At 37.2% G+C, this 27,531-nt stretch overlaps 2 protein-coding genes across 2 annotated transcripts; one reads left to right on the top strand and one right to left on the bottom strand.

Annotated features, from left to right (window-relative positions):
- The first annotated feature begins 344 nt into the window (after nucleotides 1-344).
- Nucleotides 345-1,571, top strand: LOC106089453 (ubiquitin-like FUBI-ribosomal protein eS30 fusion protein). Its single transcript, XM_013255305.2, has 3 exons — nucleotides 345-447; nucleotides 728-816; nucleotides 944-1,571. The coding sequence occupies exons 2-3, from the start codon at nucleotides 739-741 to the stop codon at nucleotides 1,262-1,264; spliced, it is 399 nt and encodes a 132-aa protein (XP_013110759.1). The 5' UTR covers nucleotides 345-447; nucleotides 728-738; the 3' UTR covers nucleotides 1,265-1,571.
- On the bottom strand, nucleotides 1,493-26,740 carry LOC106089451 (ionotropic receptor 93a). Its single transcript, XM_059361558.1, has 14 exons — nucleotides 26,479-26,740; nucleotides 20,793-20,929; nucleotides 20,248-20,730; nucleotides 20,017-20,184; nucleotides 19,490-19,592; nucleotides 15,042-15,187; nucleotides 13,819-13,989; nucleotides 13,683-13,751; nucleotides 8,935-9,090; nucleotides 8,715-8,865; nucleotides 8,431-8,651; nucleotides 6,481-6,895; nucleotides 3,784-4,101; nucleotides 1,493-1,570 (listed from the first exon to the last, which is right to left on the bottom strand). The coding sequence occupies exons 1-13, from the start codon at nucleotides 26,738-26,740 to the stop codon at nucleotides 3,947-3,949; spliced, it is 2,637 nt and encodes an 878-aa protein (XP_059217541.1). The 3' UTR covers nucleotides 1,493-1,570; nucleotides 3,784-3,946.
- Between the last annotated feature and the right edge of the window lie 791 nt (nucleotides 26,741-27,531).

The raw sequence follows: 27,531 nt of genomic DNA, 5'->3' as shown, positions 1-27,531 counted from the left end.
TCAACTTACCATCTTCTATCCTAGAAATAAGGGACAATGCCCATAAGAATATGTGTATTTATAGCTCTTAGATTCTCTTTTTAGCCAAAAATTCTGTCATTGCACTTTCACTTCACTAAATTATCTTTTTTGCATTTTTTCTTTCTTTTTTAATTTTATGGCACATTAGTTTTCATTTCATTCATTGCACACTTGTTAACCTGTGTTCAAATTGTAAACTATTTATCATTCCGTCACATTATTGCCAGCTAAAAATTTGTGTTAATGAAAAATTCAACCTCTTTCGAATGAGACAATGAGACGTTAAAAGTCGATGTCTTGATTTTATAATCGATTATTCGATGCTTTAACTGCTGAAAGTCTACTTTTCAACTTCGATAATCGATTAGTCGAAAATCGACGGCCATCTTTCTTTCTTTTACGAAAAATCCTCACACAAGTGACAAGGTAAAATAAAATATTTTTAATTATTTTATGGAAAAATGCCAAAATTATTGAAAATAATACCGTTTCAAATAAGAAATAAGGATTTTTTCATTATGTGTGAATGAAGATTTGTGGAAAAACATTTGGTCTCGTATAAAAATAAGCGAAATAATGTACTCACACGTGTTTTTGGTGGTGTCATTTTGTGTGTAGCTCAGTGCCTAAAACATCAAACGTCATTTGTAAGACTAATAGAAACTAATTTTGCAAATTTCCTCCGTTTCGTTTTATATTTTTGTAGAGCACATCAACATGCAATTGTTTGTACGTGGTTTGGAAAACGTTGAGACCATCGATGTCCAACAAGATGTCACCATTGCCGCTGTTAAGGTATGTGTGTGAAAGTGAGCCATATATTCCCAATGGTTGTTGTTTAGTGTTCTAACCTCACTTCTTTTTCTTGAAATTTTAAAATTGTTTCATTAATAATTTTTGTTTATTTAAATTTGTGTTTTAGGCTCACATTGCCCAACTGCATGGCTACAACACTGAGGAAATCATTTTGAATTGCGAAGGCAATGCTTTGGCCAACGAAACCGCTGTCTCTGCCTTGTCCTCCTTTGAATTGGACATTACCATTCCAATGTTGGGTGGTAAAGTGCACGGTTCTTTGGCTCGTGCCGGTAAAGTAAAGGGTCAAACCCCCAAGGTTGAAAAGCAAGAGAAGAAAAAGAAGAAGACCGGCCGTGCCAAGAGACGTATCCAATACAACCGCCGTTTCGTGAACACCGTATCTGGATTTGGTCGTCGTCGTGGCCCCAATGCCAACTCTGCTTAAGTCTTTACTAAGAAGTAGTATCGCAGTGCTGAGTGTAGTTTTTAGTGAAAACAATAACTAAAAATTATGATTTTGATTTTAGAATTTTCCATATAAACTAAACTAAAATACCCAAAACCAGAAAAAGAAATTTTTGTTATTTCAGCGGATAGATCACAATATGTTGACTGATCTTTTTTATTTGGTATTTTGTTTGTTATATATAAAATTAGTTGGAAAACGATGTTCGGTTTCTGTTGGCGTATTTTAGCTGCCATTGTTGGTAAATGTGTTCCGAAAGTATGACGAATAGGGCAAAAAGAGATCCTGTAAATGGAAAAAAACGTTACGTTTATGCACTTATTTTCAAAACCCAGGAACTCAAAAATCATCCATGTATTTTCGTGGTTTTACTTATAGAAAATGTGAGTGCAAAATGAGGATAAAAAGATTTCGGGGTTTTTGGTGGCTTTATGTCTGATGGTGCTTTTGATTTTGTTGATATAAATTTTTAACTTAACATTTTTGAAATATGTCCGAGGTCTCTAAAATTGAACAATGAAGGCTTTAAGTGCGGGTCACCATGGCGCAAAGTTACCATGCCTATGACGCTTAACGCCTGAGTTTGAATATTGGTGAAGACAAATTGTCAGTGTTGTTTTTTTTTTCTAACAGCTTGCTGGTTACATTTGTAAGGCCTTCCGCCATGTCATACCAACGTTATTCAACGGCACGCTTTTCGGATTGATATAAAAATAAAGACTCAACATTTAGTTTCTTCTGAAATTTCGTGCTTAACGCACGGGTTTGCATATTTGAATTTAAAAAATGGAAACCCCAATTAATTATCTTATTACCAAGTTCACGGGAATTCGATTTTATTTAATGAAAAACACGTAAAAAATTGAAAAGCAAACGGTTTCACAAAGTTGCTGATCTCAACTGACTACATCAATAGCAGCCGGCTGTACCTACCGGATTGACCAGGTGAAGTCCTTTATCGTCAAGGGCTGTTGCCTCGGTGTATAACATACTGCTACAACATCAACAGGTAGAATTTTTGAAAATTTTAGATCGTTTAGCAATACACGTTCGAAAAATAGTGTACTTTCTGCATACATATTCACCCTTATTCCCGTTGTCGAAGGCGAAAATCGACAGCAGTCGTAGTCGAAGGCGTGTTTCACATTTCATGGTATTATGTTACCTATTCGCTCATGACAGTTTGTGGTAAATAAAAAAAATATATAAAAGTAGCTTCCATACTCTTTCAACAAAAGAAAAGCGAGGAATATATCGATCGTTTTCGTCAAAATTGATGGTCAAATTCGACTTACACATGTGATATCAAAAATTTTCGTTTTCGACAACCATAATACCATTTTGTAAAAATTTCAACATTCGACTACAATATTGACAACCGGAATAAGGGGAATTGGAGGATAGCCTTACTGCTATTCGGAAGCCAACAAAGGACCGCTAAAAAAATTTATATGAAAAATGTGTGAAATAATTAAGAAGTTATTTTTAGGCCTATAATTTAAAAGTAGCAAGAAGGCACAATTAATTTTAGTGCAGTATGATCACAGGATTGTGTTGGTACAGAAAATTTGCTGTAAATATTTTTGAGTAAATTAAGATATTTTGTTAAAGTTTTTACAATTAAACAGATTACCCAGCTTTAAGCGCCGGTATTTGTAAACTATGGTCTACTGTCATGTCACTCTCGAAGCCCAAACAGAAGGGATGATGGGATCTCAGTTACTTTTGGTGATGCAATAGTTATTGATCCCAAGAATTGTGATGGTTGTTCTGTCAAATAGAGCTATTTTAAAGCTGCATTAGGTTTTGTGAATGTGGGCATTAGTCTATCAGCATTTTTTTCAATCAGACATTTGCATGTGTTGTCACTTAAGAAAATTATTTCCTACCAAAATTTAAGAAAAATCCTACCAAAGCCGACAAAAACCTATCAAATGTTTTACAAGCTAAAAATGCGGTATTTGTTTTTATGCCCACCACGGAAGAGTTGGTAATTTTTCCATTCGTTGTTATATTCATAGACGACCTTGACATGTCCGTCCGACTGGTTTTTGAAATCACTCTACAGCCCATAATTCAAAGATAGCCTGTATTTTGATATAGCATCCTTTGTACCGACTAGAAAGATCATAAAAGTCGTATTTTTGCCCCGATTTCAATAGACAACCGTGCCCAGTTATGATAAAGTGATCTCCCTATTTACCATGAGTATTATTTTCTCCTCAACATAACAAATCTAACCATATTTGTATACAGCTGCCATATAGCCTCCCGTTTGAATTTACGAAATATGGAAGAGATCATTAACACTCGTATCAGTTACAGACAAGATCAAAACTTACGTCCATTTTCCTGAAATTTAAAACAGTGAGATCCCTTGTAACAGTATTTAGCCCCTCGACATGCATGGTTTTTTACTGCATTTTTAACGAATATATAGACACCACCTTCCAAAATATAAGGTTATCCGACTAATCTACCAAGAGAAAAAAACTTACCAAAAAACGGCAGCAGTGTTCATGACTGACCTCATGAGTCAAACTGTCTAATAAATTACAGTAAGGCAACACATCTTTTCAATTTTATTTTGCGACACCAAGGCGGATTTAAAAAGGCGGTATCACGCAAACAGCTGTTAACAGCCGGCCAGGTTTGACAGTATTAAGATTTCAGATTTTTGTTTGCACTCTTTTTGTTGTTATCTTCAACAACGTCATTATATATAGGCCTATCCAACATTTCTTTACTGCAGGGAACTCTGCTTCGTCGAGCCAAAATATTCAAATGCGTTAAGTGCGTGGTGCCGTTCTTGCCATCTGTTTGAACGCGTTAGTAAAGTATTAAACAGTAGATCGATTTAAAAGTATAATTTACCACAACAATACACTAGCGCTTGATTGAAAATACATACATACATACCCTGCAAACATTTGGGAGTGAATTTCTCACTCTGTCTGAATTGCCACTTTTTAGGTACCTTTGTATGATGGTTTCTCATCAACGACTGTTTTTGGTAAAAGTTTAAAAATAGACTTTTTGTGACCAGTGATGCCAACAAAAAGCGTAACAAAAATTGTAAAAGCGTAAAAAAAGGTAAATGTTGTGGAAAAGAGTAATAAAGCACTAACTTCGATTCTTGGAAAATTTTACATACAGAATGAGATCAAGTCAGCGGTGGTTAACCTCTTATTAATGCTAACGACTTTTGTAAGGTATTCAGAAAAAATGATCACTGAGCTAAAACTTAGTCGCACTCCACTCATTGATATGAGAGAAGTATCACCTGTTCCTTGGTGGAATGACTGTGGAAAAATTTTTAAGATTTTGTTAGATTCAAAGATTTCTAAAAACAACTCAAACTGGCAAAAAGGGTAAAAAGCTCTAATTAAAAATGCAAAAAGAGCTCACTTAAGGTGGAGTTACATACCCCGCGCAGCACTTATGCGTGCATGTCAGAAAAAATTAGAATAGGCTGGATTGTGTTGTGTGAATTACACAACAAATGCTCGCACGAATCTGACGGAATAAGTTAATCAACTCTCCACTTAGAACGCGTTTCAGGGCGCAAAACATATGATTTGAATGGCAAAAAGGGTAAAAAGCTCTAATTAAAAATGCAAGAAGAGCTCACTTAAGGTGGAGTTACATACCTCGCGCAGCACTTATGCGTGCATGTCAGAAAAAATTAGAATAGGCTGGATTGTTTTGTGTGAATTACACAACAAATGCTCGCACGAATCTGACGGAATAAGTTAATCAACTCTCCACTTAGAACGCGTTTCAGGGCGCAAAACATATGATTTGAATATGTTTACTGTTCAAAATTTGTTTTGCAGTCCGTAAATTATTAAAATCATATTAAACCACGCGAACAGCTGTTAGCAGCCGGCCAGCTTTGACGGTATTAAGATGACAGGTTTTTGTTTGCATTCTCTTTGTTGTTATCTTCTTTCTCGCATATTCTCTGCTCATGTACGCACACGTATACACACACGCACACAAATTTCTTTGTGTATCATGGCAAAACGTCGATCAGTTTGATGGCAAGATGGCGGATTGCACCTTATGATTTGTGGTTGTTGTACAAATGAGATTTAATTGTTTCGCCATGGGAAATGACATAAATAAGCTGACTTTTAAAAATTCGTTCGCAGCAAAAGGCGCATGGTATGTATCTCGACCAAAACAACGCTTAAATATGCATGAGTGCTGCGCGTGGTATGTAACTCCAGCTTAGTGTTTTTTTTTTTTTTGTTTGACACTTGGTGTTAACTTTTTGGTTTTGCGTGATCTAAAGAGCACCAAATCTTAGCGAAAAGCACTAAGTTGGCATCCCTGCTTTTGATGATTTTTAAAATACGACGCACAGATCAAGCAAGGAGTGTAGGAAAAAGGAAGAGCAGACGCCTCGTAAAGGCTCTATTATACGGGATGTAGTTGTCTTATGACATGTCAAATTTAGCACATGTTGAATTGTACATGTCGTGTTATACAAACGAAACTAACATATGAAAATCACTTTTCAAAATAGCACATCTATTTTTATTCAATGGAGCGTGCTCTATTCCTTCTGATAAAAGTATAAAGAAATTAACTGTTTTTGTTGTCAGTTGAATGAAAGCAACCCCAAATTAAATTGTTTTCACAAATTTATGATTTAATCAACTTTCTTACAACTTTAAAAATTATTACGCATAAAAAAATAATTTTTTTCAATGTTTTAGTTTATGTCATACGAAAATAACATATAGCTGTGATAGCAAAAATGATGAATCGTATGTAATTTGACAATTTTGACAAACATTCTCATTTACATGTGAATACAAAAAGTGACATGTCATAGGGGATCTACATGCCGTGTAATAGCGACTTAATCGTGTGGTTGTCTGTTCAAATCCCAGTCCGGCAGAATCTTTAGAAAAAGTATTCGATCACTAAGCTCGTTTCGAAGATGAAATAAACAAGCAAGCAAAGAGAATTAACTCTTTTTTGAATGAATAATCGAATTTTAAACTTTTTTAGTCCCTTGTGAGTGGCACGCTTTCTTCCGTACCAAGCAACTTATTAAGACTAAAAAGTGATATCGCCTGCGATTGTTTTCCACTGTCTTGTGTGCCAATTTAGTGACTCGCACGAAAGAAAATGTGTGCAGCGTACATAACTACCATCCATTTTTTTAGATTTTTTATATTTACCTAGAAGTAAGACCAAAAAGCATCCTTGCATATCATCTAAATTCACTTTGTGATTGGTTATCTGTCGCATAACTCCACGTCCATTACACTTATTGTTTGGCAGGTTAGTTTGATGCCATCTTTCTATAAACCCCATTTGGCTAAGTCGGGTTATTTGCTCATTTATCAAAATCAAATATGGACTATTACTTGGCAGCATCATAGATATTTGTTCGTCGAGAAAATTTTCCTTGCCCAAAGAAAATGCACATTCTTTGTCTTTCTCGAAATCCTTTTGAATAATTAATTGTAGGTTTATGCGCCAGTCAATGTTGACACGTTCTCCTTTCTTAACGGCTTCGATATTTTCCTCATGGGGATTATTGTAAATAATGGCTTTTTCCATGTACTTGAGAAATTCGGATCGTGTTGAAGACTGTAAGAAAATTAATGAAAATATTTATGATCAATATTAAATATAGAAAAATCGTTAGCTTGGATAGTATGGCTTATTTACATATAAAATCCCAACCGATTATCATTGTGTTTGATCGAAAAACAACTTTTGGGGTATCGAGACTACATTTGCAAACAAAGTGGAAATGAGGTAGACCCGAGGCAACACTTAAAATTTAACATAATACATTAAAACAGCAATCTTTGAGATATTTCTATTAAGAAACACAGTGGATCGTTGGTAATACAGTTAATTTCAAACCCTGAAACTATACTTCACTTTCAAAATGCACTGCTTAACCATAGATAATGTTAATACAGTTAAAGTACAATTTTGTACGGCACCCCCAAATTATGCTATAGTATAATTCTTCGAATACAACTGCTTAACCACCAAATATAGTACGTCTCATGCGATTGGCAGCGATGGGCCGATACAGCAGTGACCGATTGGTAAAACGGTTTCGTAACTGCCTTAAAATATGTTAGCAACTAATAATGAAATATCGACCAACTGCATTATTCCGAGTGTACTAAAACTCGGTGTCCTAAATGGTAGTGCTGTTGTCGATAATGCGTAATTGGTACGGTATAACAGGTTTGAGAGACATTAAGCAAAGACAAAAACCTTCTCAAACACGTAGTGAGCCACCAAAAATTATGCTATAGTATATTTTAATAGCACAACCGTTTAACCATAAAATAGAAAGTGTTCTTGAAATTTTTAATCAAATAGCGATTAATATATTGGGTTGCCCAAAAAGTAATTGCGGATTTTTCATATAGTCGGCGTTGACAATTTTTTTCACAGCTTGTGACTCTGTAATTGCATTCTTTCTTCTGTCAGTTATCAGCTGTTACTTTTAGCTTGCTTTAGAAAAAAAGTGTAAAAAAAGTATATTTGATTAAAGTTCATTCTAAGTTTTATTAAAAATGCATTTACTTTCTTTTAAAAAATCCGCAATTACTTTTTGGGCAACCCAATATAAGACGGATTTTAAGCAAAAAAAAAAATATAAAACGGTATGGCCAGTGATCAAGATTAGTGTGCATTATGTGGATATTTCAGTTTACAACCTCAACATCAAAGAGGGATTAATATAATAATAATTGATAACTCTTTGATTTTAACAACGAGTTAACTGTATTGCCAACTTTAATCAACTCGAAACCGGAATCGGCATTCCTGATAGTTTAAAAAAAAAAAACATATCTAAAAAACATAACCAAAGTTCGATGTTCAACACCAAACATGGCCGTCGAATAAAGAACCAAACAAAAAATCTATAAAATGCTCGATATCGTAAATGACACCTAGCCCCATAATCTCAGTTTTTTTACGATTCGCGAAGAAGAAGCACAAAAACGCTCTTTGATAATTAATCCCTCTTTGGTTTTTAGAATGCATGGTGTAGTTCGGTACTACGGATCTTATGGATTTTTACTTGTTTTCTTTAAGGCATATTTTTTCGTTGAAAATATTAATTCAAAGAAATCCAAAAAATTCTTTCTTACCGCAGCATATTTCTCAAAGTAGGTTCCATTTCTTAGGCCATACTGTTGGTATTCACTGTGCCTATCAAGCTGAAAGAAATAATCCAACCCCGGCTGAAATTTGGGAAATGTGAGAAAGGCCACCAAATTGCCGCAGTAAGTGGTGACAATCACGATGACCACAATCCACCAGAAGCCAATGACCAAACGTCCACTATCCGCTTGGGGTAAATAAATACCACCTCCAAGAGAGAATTTTTTTTAAGATTCATGAATATGGGAACTCTTATGTGGCAATGTCATACCTTGTTGCAATAGGGCACCATAGACATACCAAAAACAATTTTTCATGGTACAAAATCCTTTGACCCTTAAATGCTGCATCGGCACCAAACGATTTATGACAAAGAGAATGGGCGATGTTATGATTATCACACCGACCAACGAAGCCCAAGTCTGAAATTGAATACAAATTTTTTTGTGAATTAGATTTGACTTTAAATGACATATGAAATGGACACTTACCTCTAATGTAAATGGGGCAGTGAAAAGATAAATTCTGCTAACCTCGTCTGGTCTGCGGGAGATAAATGAATATTTCTGAACACTTATGGGTATAGTGTAGTTAAAGTGTTTCTTATCGGGGTCATCGACTGTTGCCGCAACAGCTGCCATGAAAAACTGAAAATTTTTTTTGAAAAAGTGCATGAGATACTACTATACGACTCTATTTTAAATTTTAGTTTGTATACCCTCCCCATTATCGTTCGAACGAATAAAGATTTCTCATACACATTTTGCATAAAGACTTTCTATTGATAAAGTCGATTAGGTTTTAAATTGGTCCAATCGGGACATATGAAAAGATCCCCAAATATGATTTCGTTAATCCCTGGAGGGCAAAACATTTCATCTGATTTGACAAAAACTTTACATGCACGAAATTGCTTTCAACATACAGCGCAAGAAGAGGTGTGCACGTAAGTTGTCGTGTCACGTGTGAGTCACGTGATTCGTGAATGAAAACCAAATCCAATCAAGTGATCGTGCGTGATCGTCATTGAGAATTGTATTTTTATTCGTGGCTAAGTGAAATCCTGCTCACGGCATTAATCACGACTCATGAGAAAAAACACAACTCAGGAGAAAAGCACGTCTCACGAGACATTCAAGACGCAATTCTCATCCGATTTGGCTGAAATTTTGCATGAAGTGTTTTGTTATGACTTCCAACAACTGTGCTAAGAATGGTTGAATTCGGTTCGTAACTTTATACAGCTGCCATATATACCGATCTTGGATCTTGACTTCTTGAGCTTCCGATTTGGCTGAAATTTTGCAAGAAGTTGTTTGTTATGACCTCCAACAACTTTGCCAAATATGGATCAAATCGGTTCATAACCTGATATAGCTGCCTTATAAACCGATCTGGGATCTTGACTTCTTGAGCCACTAGAGGGCGCAAATCTCATCCGATTTGGCTGAAATTTTGCATGAAGTTGTTTGTTATGAACTCCACCAACTGTGCCAAATATGGATCTAATCGGTCTATAACCTGATATAGCAGCCATATAAACCGATCTTGGATCTTGACTTCTTGAGCCACTTGAGGGCGCAATTCTTATCCGATTTGGCTGAAATTTAGCATGAAGTGTTTTGTTATGAATTCCAACAACTGCGCTAAGAATGGTTGAATTCGGTCCGTAACTTGATATAGCTGCCATATAAATCGATCTTGGATCTTGACTTCTTGAACCACTAGAGGGCGCAATATTCGATTTGGCTGAAATTTACTGCGAACTGCGAAAAATATGGTTCAAATCGATACATAACCTGATATAGCTACCATATAAACTGATCTGGGATCTTGACTTCTTAAGCCTCTGGAGGGCACAATTTTTATCCGATTTGGCTGAAATTTTTTACAACAGCCTTCAACATACGTGTCCAATACGATCTTAATCGATCTATAGCCTGATACAGCTCTCATACAAACCTATTACCCGAATATGCTTCTTGAGCCCCTATAAGGCGCAATTCTTATCCGAATGGACTGAAATATTACCCAATGACTTCTACTATGGTCTTCAAAATTCAATTTACTTTTGGTCCGAATCGGACAATAACTTAATATATCTCCAATAGCGTAAAAATTCTTTTCCATTATTCTTTGTTTGCCTAGAAAGAAATGCCGCGCAAAGAACTCGACAAATGCGATCCATGGTGGAGGGTATATAAGATTCGGCCTGGCCGAACTTAGCACGGGGAAAGTTTCCCAGCACTCTAAGAGATATACTTCATGAAGCTGTAAGTGTAACAGTGAAGTGGCCACCGAAAATGGTCTAGGCGTAAATTCGTGCAAGACAGAAGTAGTTCTTTTCAGCAGGAGATACAAGTTGCCTACAGTGGAACCTGTCTTCTTGGGAGGAGAGAATGTTCCATATGGTGTTGTGGTCTGGTGGACGGCGCATCAAAAGTCCACCTATTGTTCAATAGTCAACGGGATCCAAAGGATGACTTGTTTGTGTATCACAGGCGCAAAAAGGACAACACCACCTGATGCACTGAATTTAATGTAACATCTAATGCCCCTGCCCTCCGCCTCGACTGTCGCATATCTCTCAAGGTAATGGCTGAACAGTTCAAAATTCACCTGTTCTGGGTGCCAGGACAAAGAGATATCCCAGGAAATTGTCAAGTGTACGAGCTTGCAAGACTAGGAACACCCTTTCACATTCCAGGGAAACTGGAATCTGTGGGCATGCCTCTAGCGACATGTATGCCAAGTTTTCAGGATCAGACCCGAAGGGCAATGAATGATAGATGGGCACAAAGAGGGGGCTGTGAGCATTCCAAAACTATGTGGCCTAATCTAGACTTGAAGAGATCTATCGCTTTGCTGTCACGTCTCAGTCATTGAGTCCGTCATGACAGGTCACTGTCCAATTGGAAAACATGCTGGGAGACTGATGGTCCATAACCGTTTGTAGCTCTCATATAAACCGATCTCCCAATTGTTATTTCTCCTACGAGCTCCAACTCCCGTTCAATCCGACCTTCGTAAGCGTCTAGGGGGCGCAATTATTATTTGATTTGACTGAAATTTTGTATAATAATTTCTCCTGTAACCTCCAACATCCATCCCAAGCATGGTCTGAATCCGTCTTTATTGCTTATATAAAAAAGGATCATTCGACTTTGTTTGTTTGTTAGTTTGTTTGTCTGTTCCGTATAGACTCAAAAACAGCTGAATCGGCGCACCCTCCCCTTCACCCCAATTTTCAAAAACTCCAGATTTTGGAGATGGGTGCACCGATTTAAGCGAAACTTTGTATGTCACCTTATGGTACACGAAATTGGTATAAAATTTTGGGGTCAACTAACCTGGGCAATATGGGTATCAAATGAAAGGTATTTAAAAGTTAAATACAAATCTGGCATCAAAATGTGTTTTTTGGTGTCTGTGGGCCGCCCCACCCACCAAAAACCCCCCAGCAGGACATATTTACCGATTGGGACAATATGGATATCAAATGAAAGGTAGAGTACAATGCTGGCATAAAAATGTATTCCTTGGTGTCTGAGGCGCTTTCGGACTTGAGTACGAATCTGGTATACACATTTGGTACAGAGTCTCGGACGGACCCACCCACAAAATACCCTTCAATAGGAATAGAGATTGGGATAATACGTCAATTAAAAGAAAGGTCACAAAATAAATTGTCTTTGGGTTTTAGCGTCGGGGAGACCGATCCTCTCCTCCCAATAAAAACAAAGCCAAACTGTCATGTAGGATGACCGAGAATATATTGTACTCAAATGGAAGGACGTGGGATGGGGATCCGCCGCACTCTCAAAAACACCTCCATACCGTACTTATTTACCGACCGTAGCAATATACGGCTCTAATGAAAGGTATTTGGGAGAAGAGCACCAATATAATATCCACATTGGCATGAAATATCTGAAACGCCGTACCAGCACCCCAAACAGGACTTGTTTCCTGACGTGACCGTATAGGGCTCAGATAAAACAAGAGAGTGAAAGAAGGCGCAGCGGAGCGGGCCCTGTCCAGCTAGTATTATATAAAACTCAAAGTGTTATTGTTTGTCTGTTTATTTGTTCCGAATAGACTCGAAAACGGGTGAACCGATTTTCTTGAAATTTTCGCAGATTGTGTAGGATGGTCTGGAAGAATAACAGTCTATACAATTTTTTGGTATCGGAAGATGGGCGGACCCTACCCCTTACGCCAAAAGCACCATTCAAAAACAATATTAGACCGATCGGGACGATATGGGACTCAAATGAAAGGTATTCGAGAGTAGAGTACTAACTTCATATTTGGGTCCAGGTACCAATGGGGCCACCCCGGCTGCAAAACCCCCTCAAATAAGCATATTGGACGATAATGACAATATCGGCCTCAAGTCAAATGCATTAGGGAGTAGATTACGAATATGGTCTGGGAGGAGCAAATAGCTATAGAATTTGTTGATATCGTGAGGGGACAGACCATCCCCCTTACCCCAAGGCACCACCCACAAATAAAAGTGGACCGATCGTGGCAATATGGGACTCAAACGAAAGGTATTCGAGAGTAGGGTACAAAATTGATATTAAAAATTGGGACCAGGCATCTAGGTGGCCGCCCTGATCGCAAAACGTAAAACACCATCAAATAGGCATATTAGACGATATTGACGATATGAGACTCAAATAAGAGGTATTAGGGAGTAGATTACGAATTAGGTCTGGAAGGAGCAATAGGCTATATAATTTTTTGATATTGAAATGGGGCGAGTACTCCCCCTTACCCAAAAGCACCACCCAAAAATGAAAGTGGACCGATGTGTACATATGTGACCCAAATGAAAGGTATTCGAGAGTAAAGTACGACTTTGTTATTTAAAATTTGGTCCAAGTACCTTGGGGGTCGCACTGACCTGAAAATCAAATCCAATGGGTATTTCGGACGATCTTGACAATATGAGACTCTAAAATCCCTCCCCAAATGGAATATTTGACTTTATGGGGTACAAACAAAGTGTATGGTATTTAAATGAAGACAAACAAATTGTTCTGGGCGATATATGGTATAAATACATATGGTATAAAAAAATATTTTTCGCGAGGTGCGGAGCGGGCCGGGTTCAGTTAGTAAATATTCATCGTTCAAAGATCTTGATAAATACTATTCATGGTGGAGGTACATAAGATTCGTCCCTACCGTACTTAATACATTTCTAACTGGTTTTCTTTTCTCATACAACCTTATTAGCTTGCAACATTTCAACCACTTGATAGGGAATTATGTAGGTTAAGGAGCCCAAAAGACCATCCTGAAATGGGATACATTTTTATTGAGTATCTATGTACAATAGTTACGTTCGATCTGTTTTAACTTACAGTCTCATTTTGATTGTGCAACTCATCATGAGGATCAATGGCAGAGGCATCATGTAGAACATACGAAAAATTTAGCATTCGTGATAGCTCCTTGAGAATTTCCATGACAATGCCGGAGTGTTCAATAATTTTACCTTTGCTATCCTTTTTTAGAATTTGCCAGGGAGGACTCTTCGAAGAAAAAGAGAAACAGAAAAAGTAATTAATTAGATAAAATAAATTTGAAGTTTGTAAACAAGACAAAGTGTTGTTGCAACGAAAGTGACGTCGAAGCGAAAGTGTCGTCGGAACACGGACATATTACCCGGCTTTGATTTGTTTGATTTGCTATATCTACTACCATATTACATTAGGACGTCAAATAAAACACCTCATGCTAAATTTTGTAAAGATCGGGCCTTAATTGGGGCTTCTACAGTCCTAAAAGTCCATATCGGATGAATGATATATATAGGAGCTATATGTAAATCTGAAACGATAAAACTTTATACACATACTGGGACGTCGAATAAAACATCTCATGCAAAATTTTGTAAAGATCGGACCAAAACCAAATTTGGCAGAATTATCCGCAATTCGGATGAGAATTGCGCTTTTGGAAGCTCATGAAGTCTAATCGGGAGATCGTTTTATATGGCAGCTATATCAGGCTATGGACTGTTTTAGACCATACTTAGCGCAATTGTTGGAAGTCGGTTGGGATTGTAAATGGGAAAACCCAGTCCATGTTCTGATATAGCTGCAATATAAAGACGTACATATGCGACATTTTTCCCTATTGAAGCCATACATCAAAAACCATTACGTCAAAGTGCGTAGCCGCAGCAAATGTTTTTTCTATCGTGCCATGCTATCAAAACGAAATATGTGAGATAAGATATCGGGGGAAGCATTTTCAAAACATTTGTTGCATTCATGTGTCAATAGTGTTGATTTAGATAGCTTTTGAACAAAATAACAAAAAATCTAAAATGTTAATTTGAATGCATTTTTATGGTGACAACTGGAAGTTTGAAAAATATACAAAATTTGGAAATATCTTTTCAAGTTAGTTCCAAGTTAGAAATTTGTGTTCCCAAATAGTGAAGGGTAAAAAGCTTCACAAACCCGAAAATCTCCTACTAGAACCCAAGCTGTGGATATTTTATGATGTTCAATATCCAACCATTGTGCACTGTCTATAAATTTTTATCTGGGTACAATTCTTAATTCATCTTACTTACATGAATTGTTATTATATCCAAGGTTATGTTTCGAAAATAGTGGGTAATATGCGGAAATGCCAATTCATGGGTAACAAATCCCAAGACGTAGGTCCAATAGCCAATGCTTACAAAATCAAAATATTTGTTACGGTTCTCAAAAGATTCTGAAAGTAGAAAAAACAATGATTTTTAATGAAACATGGGCGATGGGTAAATACCCAAAAGGTATTTACCCGGTAAATTGGATAAATACCCGGGTATATACCCATTTATACCCAAAAACTGGGTATTTATAATTTTGCAGACATCTTGGGTGCAAAAAGATTTTAAAATTTTTTTTTATGATTTCGTATTCTTTGTATGTAAATCTAACCTTCTGATCTCATAAAGTCGGATTGTAGTCATATATAGCCGCTATATAGACCGATCTCCAGACTTAAAAACTTGAGGCAATAAATTGGTAATTTTTCACCCGATTTCGATGAAATTTGGCACAGTGATTTCTGGTAGACCCCAATTCATTTATGTGAAGTGCGGTTCAGATCGGACTATATTTGGATATAGCTGACCTATAGACCGACCACCCTATCTCCCGATATAGGGTATTGAGGCCATAAAAGATCCATTTATTACTCGAATTCAATGTCAAATGTGGTACAGATCGGACCATATTTAGACATAGCTGCCATATATACCGATCTCCCGATATTGTGTAATGAGCCTATAACAGGAGCATTTGTCATGCTATTTCGAAGAAATTTGGCACATCGAGTTCCGGTACTCCTCTTAACTTTTTTGTTGAATATCGTTAAGATCGAACAATATTTGGATATAGCTGCTATATAGACCGATCTCCCGAAATATAGTATTGAGCCCATAAAATGACCATTTTTCATCAGATTTAGATGAAATTTGAAACAGTGCGTTTTGGTACCCCTCTAAACCTTTTTGTTGAATATCGTCTATATTAGGCGATATAGGGAATGTGGACCAGATACTCTACACAATATTCTATATTGGGAGATCGGTCTATATGGCATCTATATCCAAATATGGTACGATCTGTACCACATTTGACAGGAATGGGTAGAGGTCTACCAGAACACACTGTGCCAAATTTCAACGAATTCGGGTAACAAATGGATCTAGACGATATTCAACAAACAAGTGTAGAGGTCTATCCAATCGCACTGTTTCAAATTTCAACCAAATCGGATGAAATATGCTCCTTTTATGAGCTCAATACTCTATATCGGGAGATCGGTCTATATAGCAGCTATATTCAAATAGGCCCGGCCGATACGGTATGACTATGAGCACCACACAGGCTGGAACTTTGAGCTCCGACTTGTGTGGTGCCCATCGTTATCACGGGAACCTTAGCTGAAAGCTACCGGGCGCGTCCACAGGTTGCGGATGGTGGAAAGCTCCGTTTTTATGCGGAGTAGCTGCAAGTGCGGCCGCGGGCAGTCAGCGATTTTCGAGAGGAGAGTCTCAGTGAGGAGTCAGGTGGCACTGGCTCTTAACTAAATACTGAGTGCCAATGATACTCGAGATGACAAGGCGAGTTATTGGCGCCTTCAAATAACCAATGACCAACATCAGCGTCTGTTCCCAGGTTAGGGGCGGCTGGCAGCGAGCGTCGGATCTTGGAGCAAGCGGCTCGCCACAACGAGGGATACATGCAATCCCACAAACCCATGCGGTTGGGGTGCTGGCCCAGTAATCCGCCCCCGGAAAACATAGAACTACTATGAAAAACAAAGGAATAGTAAAAACGGACCCCCCTAACGTTGACGACCCACGCAAACGAAAAAAGGACCATGATTTGCGGATCTGCACCTGGAATGTCCGCACTCTTTATAGAGAAGGTGCAGTGTACGCGCTGGCGGAATGGCGTCACTACAACACCAAACGGTGATGAACTATGCTATAGCTGCCATAACACGAGGCATGAATTTGGCTTCGGATTTGTGGTTAGTCGAAGACTGAAACACCTGGTCTCCAGCTTTACTCCGGTGGATGAGAGGCTAGCCACAATCCGCATAAAAGCCAAATTCTTCAACATCAGTCTTATTAGTGCCCATGCCCCGACGGAAGACAAAGACAAGCAGACTAAGGATATTTTCTACGAGCGCCTAGAGAGAGAATATGACCGCTGCCCCGCCCATGATATTAAAATCGTTCTGGGAAATTTTAATGCGAAAATAGGGAAGGAAGAAATTTTTGGTCCAATAGTCGGAAAGTTAAGCCTCCACGAGATAACGTCCAGTAATGGGTTGAGGCTGATAGATTTCGCCGCGGCAAAAAACATGGTAGTTAGTAGCACCAGATTTCAACATAATAATATCCACAAAGCCCGACTAAAGAACAACAAGGCAGCAGGAGCCGACGGGTTACCCGCTGAACTATTTAAGACCGGAAGCGACACGCTGATAAGGCGTATGCATCAGCTTATCTGCGCAATCTGGCTAGAAGAACGCATACCCGATGATTGGAACCTCAGCATACTATGTCCCGTACACAAGAAAGGAGACAAGACGGAATGTGCCAACTACAGAGGAATAAGTCTCCTCCCCATAGCATACAAGGTACTCTCGAGCGTACTGTGTGAAAGATTAAAGCCTAAAGTCAATGAGATAATTGGGCCCTATCAATGCGGCTTTAGACCTGGTAAATCCACCCTAGACCAGATATTCACACTGCGCCAAATCCTGGAAAAGACCCGAGAAGGACAAATCAACACCTACCACCTCTTTGTTGACTACAAAGCCGCCTTCGATACTCCTTTACGTTCAAAGGTATTTCAAGCCATGTCTGAGTTTGGTATCCCTGCAAAATTAATAAGACTCTGCAGGATGACACTTGCTGATACGCGTTCCTCAGTAAGAATAGGAAAGAATCTCTCCGAACCATTTAATACCAAACGAGGTTTCAGACAAGGAGACAGCCTCTCGTGTAATCTCTTTAATATCCTGCTGGAGAAGATTATACGAAATGCTGAAGTGAATAGATATGGCACACTATCGATATCATGGGTCGGTCACCGGAAGTAGTAACTGCAGCCTTTGAAAGAATCGAAAGAGAGTCAGTGAAAATGGGTCTGGCAGTAAATGGAGATAAGTCGAAATGGATGGTCTCCACTCCCAAAAAGCCTTGTACAACCGAGCAGATAAAGAACATGGGGAAAGTTGAGAACCACAACTTTGAGATAGTCAGTAACTTTATCTACCTCGGCACCGCCGTAACCGAAACGAGTGACACCAGTTTTGAGATAAAGCGAAGAATAATACTGGCAAACACATGCTACTTTGGACTAAGTAAGCAGTTTAGAAACAAGGCCACCTCTCGACAGACGAAGACTACACTTTACAAGACACTGGTACTACCCGTGCTGTTATATGGTTCTGAAGCATGGGTACTTGTAAAAGCAGATGAGGCAGTGCTTGGAGTAATTGAGAGAAAGATTCTTCGTAAAATATATGGACCAGTTTGCGTTAACGGATAATATAGGCGACTATGAACCACGAGCTGTATGAGCTGCATGACGACGATAGCATAGATACACGCATCAAAATACAACGGCTGCGTTGGCTAGGTCATGTTGTCAGAATGGATGAAGAAGCTCCAGTAAAGAAGTCTTTTGAAGGCAAACACGGTGGTACACGCAAACCGGGAAGACCAAAAGCCCGATGGAAAGATCAAGTTGTGGAAGACACTTCGAAACTTGGTGTCAGAGATTTTAGAATGACACAGAAGATCGAGGCGCTTGGAACGCTATTCTACGTTCGGCTAGTAGAAGAAATATTCTGTCATAGCCTATTAAAGTAAAGTAAAGTAATATTCAAATAGGGTCCGATCTGTACCACATTTGACAGGAATAGGTAGAGTAGTTCTACCAGAACACACTGTGCCAAATTTCAACGAATTCGGGTAATAAATGGATCTTTTATGGCCTCAATACCCTATATTGGGAGATCGGGTGGTCGGTCGTTAGGGCAGCTATATCCAAATATAGTCCGATCTGAATCGCACTTAACAGAAATGAATAGCGGTCTACCAGAACTCACTGTGCCAAATTTCATCGAAATCGGATGAAAAATGACAAATTAATTGCCTCAAGACTTTAAGTCTGGAGATCGGTCTATATAGCGTATATAACTAAAATCCGACTTTATGAGATCAGAAGAAGTAGTTTATATACAAAGACAACGAGATCATCAAAAATTGTTTGGAACATTTTTTTATACCCAAGATATCTGCAAAATTATAAATACCCAAAAAAAAGGTATTTATTGGGTATTTGCCGAATAAATATCCAAGCATTGGGTATTTACCCGGTAGAAACCCATCTCTAACCATCAATAATATGGTTGTTACTTTAAACGAAACTATATAAACATTTAATTTTTATACGATATGTATTAAATCCATAATACGATACGAATAATAGAACTTTAACTTACCCGTGTGCCCTTTATTATGTTCTTGGCTTTTACCCCAAGATAAAGCTGTATCCACACGCCATTTGGAACAAGTGGAACATTTACTGTGATTCTTCAGATATTCCTGGAAGCAAAGAAATTCAGATGAGATGTCTTGCAACCAAGGATACACTCAAGGAATTTTGTTAGTAAAACAGCAAAAATGTTTACTGTAACATCAGAAAGTCTGCTGAAAATATGACGGCTCTAATTTTTTGCTGAAACAGCCAACATTTTCTGCTGCTTTCATATGGTATGTTTACCATACAAAAAGCTTAAAAATGTCATAGACATATTAAAAATTTTTATAATCCATATTATCTTTAAAATTTTTAAAATTTACTACAAATTGCTCATTCTCGGAAGTTTTTTTTATTAATATATAGCAAATTCCTCAATTGATTTTGAGAAGTTAAAAAAATTTGTATGGATTCAATCAAATGTTAAACATTTTTAATTTTAACAGACTGTGTTTGCTGATATCAGCGGACTTATTTCTCTTGGTGTACCTTCATGGTGACTAGAATATCATCCTGTTTCTCTTTCTTAGTATAACGCAAAGCTTCCCATTCCTCATCGGAAATTTCTCCATAAATCACTTGCTCCTCTGTGATCAATTTCGATATAGCCAAGACAAAGGCCATCGATAATTCTTGAATGGTGCAATTTAAGGAGTTCTAAAATATGGAAAAAAGAATTCAAAAGTTGATATATTTTCCATTTTTTATGAAATAACTCACATAACAATTGGGCAATGTTTCATTTAAAACAAACGCTATATTGGCACCTTCGGCCAAATTTTGTGTCACAGCCATGTGATCGAATGTTCTTAAATGGTCTTCTAGAACAAAAAACAACCATTGATTATTGACATGAAACATATCCATGTTATCGGCCATCTCTATGATGTCTTCATAGAATTTGGAGAATACAATAAATTGCTGATATTCCCTAGGGTGTTTTTGAAATGGTATTAGGGCCTCACGAATGGCTTGGCGCTTCTTCTGGGTCCTTAGATGATCGTTGATGCTATAGAGATATAGGGATATGGGCACTACATTGCTTTTGGTATTCTCGTGAACTACAGATTCCACCAATTTGTTATTCTCATTGACCAATGTTTCGTCCATTATGACAACAGCCGTCTTCCAGGGTAGAATATTTTGCACTTTGGCATCAAGAATCATTTGAGGAAATTCTTCACCTCGACCCACAAAAGGTATCTGTTAACATGTGTAGATAGCAATAAATTTGGGATTTTATTGGTTGAGGACATACAAATTACCATTAATGCTTCGTTGAGGGGTAGACGGGGACAGTCGGTATCCGTAATGGCTATTAAGAAAATTGAATTCGATCGAGTAGCTTTGAAAAATTTCAAAGTATTTTCACAGCTCATTACTGTCATAGCAGCCAGAAATTCTGTGAAATGAGAAAATGATAGGTTAAAAAATAGAAACGTATTTAAAATAAGATCTAAACTTTGATAAGAAGGGAATAAATAAAGTCGTTTTCTAAATTTACAATATGTTATAAAAGTATTTATAATGCATAGTGTGATAGTTTATAACTGAAGAATAAAAAAAAAAAAATGGCGTTAAGTTCAGCCGGGCCGAACTTGGGTATATTTGTAAATCACCTTTCGTCATTATCCGGTGAAAAATGCATAACTTATGCCCCCATAGCAGCTATAGCGAAATAAGGTCCTATTTGGACCAAATTCGACACGGATATTCTAATAAGTACAAGTAATTGTTCAATTTTGTAGAACAAACCATTGGTCTTTTGGTAGCCATATCCAAATATAAACCCATCTGAAACATATACGACACGGATGTGGAAAAGCCTAACATGAGTTACTGTGTCAAATTTCAGCGAAATTGGATTATAAATGTGCCTTTTATGGGAGATCGGTCTATATGGCAGCTATATCCAAATCTGGGCCAAATAAAAGAAGGATGTCGAAGACACATTTACTAACACATTTCACTGTCCCAAATTTCGGCGAAATCGGGCAATAAATGCGCCTTTTATGGGGCCAATACCTTAAATCGAGAGATCGGTCTATATGACAGCTATATCCACATGTGAACCGATCTAAGCCAAATTGAAGCAGGATGTCGAAGAGCCTAATGCATTTCACTGTCCCAAAAATTCGGCGAAATCGGGCAATAAATGCGCTTTTATGAGACAAAAACCTTAAAACGAGAGATCGGTCTATATGGCACCTATATCCAAATCAGAACTGATCGAAACCAAATTGAAGAAGGATGTCGAAGGACCCAACACAACTCTCTGTCCCAAATTTTGTCAAGATCGTTCAATAAATGCGTCTTTTATGGGCCCAAGACCTTAAATCAGCGGATCGGTCTATATGGGGGCTATACCAAGATATAGTCCGATATAGCCCATCTTCGAACTTAACCTGCTCAATAACTCTATTTTTAAAGACTGTAGCGTGATTTCAAAAGAGAGACGGGCGGACATGGCTAGATCGTCTTAGACTTTTACGCTGATCAAGAATATTGGGTTGCCCAAAAAGTAATTGCGGATTTTTCATATAGTCGGCGTTGACAAATTTTTTCACAGCTTGTGACTCTGTAATTGCATTCTTTCTTCTGTCAGTTATCAGCTGTTACTTTTAGCTTGCTTTAGAAAAAAAGTGTAAAAAAGTATATTTGATTAAAGTTCATTCTAAGCTTTATTAAAAATGCATTTACTTTCTTTTAAAAAATCCGCAATTACTTTTTGGGCAACCCAATATATATACTTTATGGGGTCGGAAATGGATATTTTGATGTGTTGCAAACGGAATGACAAAATGAATATACCCCCATATCAAGTTCTTATATAGTAAAATGATCATAAAGTAATGTCAAACCTCATGGAAAATAAAGGCAAAATATTTTTTGTGTGGTTACGAAACTGGAACAGGAAAAGGACCATATCATATGATTGGCTGCTTGACTGAAACCTCATTTGATACAGAATAAGGGGAGGTTCTTTCCTATTTTAACTGGTAATTCAGTGCCATTTCAGATCGTCAGATTAGTAGTTTTACAGGGCCCCGTCAGGATTTGAAACACCTTTAAAGAAATGGCGCTGTCGAAATATGTTTTGTTATCGCTAATAGGTGGCATGGGTCGATCTTCTTCTTAGGTCTTCTCCATGATCTGGCGAAGATTATGGATTTAGCAGACCTAAAGCAGAAACAAATAAATCCACACAAATAAAGCTTAATTCATCTTCGGTCTATAGTAATGATATGTAAATCACACTCAAATCACAGCACTCCACGAAATTTGTTATTCAATACAGCCAAACATTTTTTCAAACAGTTGTTTTTGTTTGTTGAAAATGGGATAGCAGACATGACTCCAGTTATAGCAAACAAATGAATGTTGTTGTGTTTCAAATCAGTCCATAACCTGATATAGCTCCCATATGAACCGATCTCCCAAATACGCTTCTTGAGCCCCTAGATAAAGCAATACGCATCCGATTTGGCTGAAATTTTGAACGCATTGTCCTGCTATGACTTCTAACAATCGTGCCAAGTAAGGTCCATAACCTGATATAGCTCTCATATAAACTTCATGATTTCACTTTTTGTCAAATGATTTTCACAAGTCAAATCCGGGACCGATTAATGTGTTAACTACATGAGTTTATTGATCGATTTGAACCACAAGTGGCGTGAAATTTGGCGGTTATAGGAAAAGCCAGTGTGCAAAGTTTAAGCCAATTAGCTGCGCCCTGTAAGGGCCCAATAAGTCAACAAAGAGATCGATTTATAAAGGGTGATTTTGTAGCTATTATCTTTTTGGCAACACTGGTTTAAACAGCTCATGCACGTTTCGTGTTTTGTTTCACTGTCGAATATTTTCAGTTTGGTCTATAATTTAACCATGCATTGTCTTACAAACGAACAACGCTTGCAAAATAATGAATTTTATTATCAAAATGCGTGCTCTGTTCAGAAAGTTCATTGTGCTCTTTTTTTATTTAATTTTATCATTTTTGGCTCAATGGGTACCTAGATATGTAGACGATCAGCCAGAAGTATTGCAAGAGCTACCAATGCATCATGAAAAAGTCACAGTTTGGTGCGATTCATGGGCTGGTGGCATCATTGAACTGTACTTCTTCAAAGATGATGCGAATTGTAACGTAACTGTGAATGGTGAGCGCTACCGTGAGATGATATCCAACTTTTTTGCCCAAATTCCAAGATCTTGACCTGCAAGAAATGTGGCGCTGACGGCGCTACATGCCAAACAGCACGCTTAAAAATTGACTTATTGAGTGGCGAGTTCGGTGAACATTTTATTTCACACATAGGAAGACAACATTGAAGCATTTATTCGTGAGATGCCGGCCGAAATATTGTAAAGAGTATGCCAAAATTGTTTTAAGCGGATGGACCATTTGAGGCGCAGTCACGGTCAACATTTGCATGAAATAATCTTCAAATATTATATTATATGGACCGTACTATCGATTTAAATAACCTTTATAAGAGCAATATCTAAATATTTACCGAATTGTCCTATTTACGGCAAATTGCTGCTACAATATTACCTTTCAAGCAGTATATATATATGTGTGGTCGGGCGAACAAAATTGTGCTCCAAGAAAGACGCAAAGACGAAAATTATAGTCTACAACAATAGTTTAGGAAACTTTTGTAATTTTTGTTAATTGCATCCCTGTAGAAGCATTTGCCATTTATTTCATTATAATACACTTAAAATTGTTTTTTTTTGTTGACACTCAAATAAATATTTATTTGATTTAATAAAACTCTACAACTAACGATACATTTACCAGATTATTTCTAAATACAGAGTTGCCACCTAGGTTCAATATTTTATGCTTGGTCTTTCTAAACTTTTAGGCATAAAACGCAATTTTAACTTTTTAAAAATTGCTTAGTTCAACAAGTGTTAAGTTTGGCGGTTCCGAATCTTATATAGCCACCACCAAGGAACGCATTTGTAAAGATCTTTGCCTTTATTCTCTTTATAGGCAAACAAAGGATAAGGGATAAGAATTGGTATGCTATTGGAACTACATAAGGTTTTGGACCAATTCTTGCTTTGGAGACCATAGTAAAACTCATTGTGCAAAGTTTCAGCCAAATCGGATATAAGAATTGCGCCCTATAGGGCAAAAAGTAAAATCGAGAAATTGGTTTATATGGGTGCTATATCAGGTTATAAAAACGTATGCGACACGTATGTTTATATCATAGAAGAAGTTGTCGTACAAAATTTCAGCCAAATCGAAAAGAATTGCGCCTTCTAGAGGCTCACCAAGTATAATCGGAAGATCGGTTTATATAGGAGCTATTTTTGCACCGATTTAGACCATACTGGATATAGTTGTTGGAAGTCAAAACAAAACACTCCATGAAAATTTTCCGCTAAATCGGATAATAATTGCGTCCTCTAGAGGTTCAAGGAGTCAAGATCCAGGAGCGGTTAATATGGCAGCTGTATAAAAACATGGACCGATATAGCCCATTTGCAATGCCCACCAACCTACACTTATAGGAAGTATTCGTTCAAAATTTCAAGCGCTTAGCTTCGAAAGTTAACGTGCTTTCGATAGATGGATGGACATGGCTAAATAAAGAATATATACTCTTTGTTGGGTTTCGTGTCAATATTTCCATGTACTACAAACGTAATGACGAATTAAGTAAACCCCAATCCTATGGAAAAATTAACTTTTTGTTTCAGAAACTGGTGATTGGTCCCATCGTGGGATGTGTGAGAGCTCGCATTCTCATGGTGAACAATGATTCGTCTTCTTTTGTTCGTTTTTCGAATTACTGTCAAGACTTTGACCGTCCTATGTTGTGCAAGTGGGACAGTCGCCACATGGCCAGTTTTGTCGAAGACCTATTTTGAGAAATATTGTACTAAAGTGCTCATTTTTTAACAGATTCTCTCGAAGTTTGGCAGGACGGATTTTTTTAGGACTCTAGACATTACTGGTGAATTTTATACAATTCGGCCAAAATTTAGATATAGTAGTCATATATGTATATATTCCTTTTTTCACTTCTAGGATTACTGCAAGCGCATTTATTGACAAAATTTTTCACAACGCTTTCCTCGGCACCTACCACATTATACGAGAAGTTTGTTCGAAATCGGTTCAGAATTAGATATAGCTCCCATATATATGTTCGTCAGATTTTGGGTAATTTTCAATAATGTTGTAATTTGTCAACTGTAGTTATTACAGTTTGAATATATTTCCTCGAAATTTGTTACGAAGTGCTTAATAACCCATCTGAAAACACCCGCAAAGGTTCATCAAAATTAGTTCAGAATTGGATATAGCATCCACATTGTACTTAATGGGTAGGTGTAGGGTATTATACAGTCGGCACCGCACGACTTTTGCTCTTCCTTACTGGTTTTCCATATAATTCTTCAATCATAACTTTAAGGTCCCGACCGAGACAACGTTAAGCTGGTACTTATTTTCCGTCGAGGCAATGACACATATGTATTCATCCATATATACAATAGAGACAAAAGTGGGGGAAGATTTCAAGCCTTCAGAGCAATACATTATCCACAAACTTCGTAGCAATACGAATCTTCATGTTCTCTCAGATCTATCGCTGTTTAAGTTATTTTTATTTCTGGATGCTTACGATATTTTATTTATTAGTATATCTTAAAAGTGTATGATACATTTGATTTTTATAAAATTCCCTTTAGATAATTTTTTATGGAACATCAACACATTTTTTTATTTTCTTGATAATGAAAAAATTTTACCAAAGACATTAAAAAACGAAATGTTTTTGATCCATTTTATTGGATTTTCATTTGTTTTTCTCAATTTTACTTCGGTTACATAATTTCACATTTCAATTTTCCGTGTTATGATTCATAAGATTTTTCGATGAAATAAGGTTTTTGATGCAACCCATTCGGTCAAAACTTTACCCTTCTTCAAACGCACACCACTCCAAGTAAAATATTTTACATTAATGCCACCATTTTTAAGATTTTCGCGTATCGTATCACTTAAAATCTTTTGAAAATGAGCCATTATATTCACATTATGTTCACGCATATAATCCTGATCAACAACAACGGCCAATGAGGCATTCGCGCTAATAAATGAGGAATAATCATTGTATTCCTGACACAAAGACAATGGCACTGTCCAAATAAAATAAAACCCGAAAATCGTGAGTAAGTTCATTGCAACGTCTTTGAATGTTGAACTGCAACTGAAATATAAAACACAAAATTTACAGTAAACGCCTTTGATAAAGCGAATAAAAAAGTGTTTATTCCCTTCAGTAGGTCTTGTCCAATTCGCGTGTTAGCAGTTCAAGGAAGGCTATAATGAAAAATTAAACATCAACAAAAGCGACAACAGCTACGCCTAAACAAAATATGCGGCAGGCATGGGTTTAAAGATTCATTGACCACATAAAACAATTGAAATTGAAAGTGAAAGGAAAATGAAAATACCTGAAATGGATTTTGAAAAAATTCCGTCTGTCTGAAAAGGAGGACGATTTATTATTCGTTGATTTTGCCGTCTGATTGACATATTGCGGTTGAAGTTCGATTTCATCGTTGAAAACTTAATGGGATGCAGGTGTTTCGAGTGGTCTCATTCTTTTCCGCCAGACAGTTGGACGATTAGAGGTTGAAGGGCATGAGGTTCATGTTGTGATTGCCCTAAAAATAATTATGGGGGTTTTAAATTTATATCCTCACTCTTGGTGTAAAAGTGTGAAAATATTACTAAATTAACTATATGTCCCAACAATAAACACAAATTTTTAAATACCAGATTATAAAGAGTGAGGAATTTCAGAGAATACACTATGCTACAAACTTAAACAAGTACAAATAGTGTTGATTTTATTTGGACCGATATTGGAGAGGTCAATTAAATTCTACATTTATTGGGCTTTCAAACGTGAATATTTTTATACCCACCACCATAGGATGGGGGTATACTAATCTAGTCATTCCGTT

The sequence above is a fragment of the Stomoxys calcitrans genome, chromosome 2 (assembly GCF_963082655.1).
Source record: "Stomoxys calcitrans chromosome 2, idStoCalc2.1, whole genome shotgun sequence".
Taxonomy (NCBI): Eukaryota; Metazoa; Arthropoda; class Insecta; order Diptera; family Muscidae; genus Stomoxys; species Stomoxys calcitrans.
Note: the sequence above shows the minus strand (reverse complement) of the source record. Positions and strands in the feature narration are given on the sequence as shown.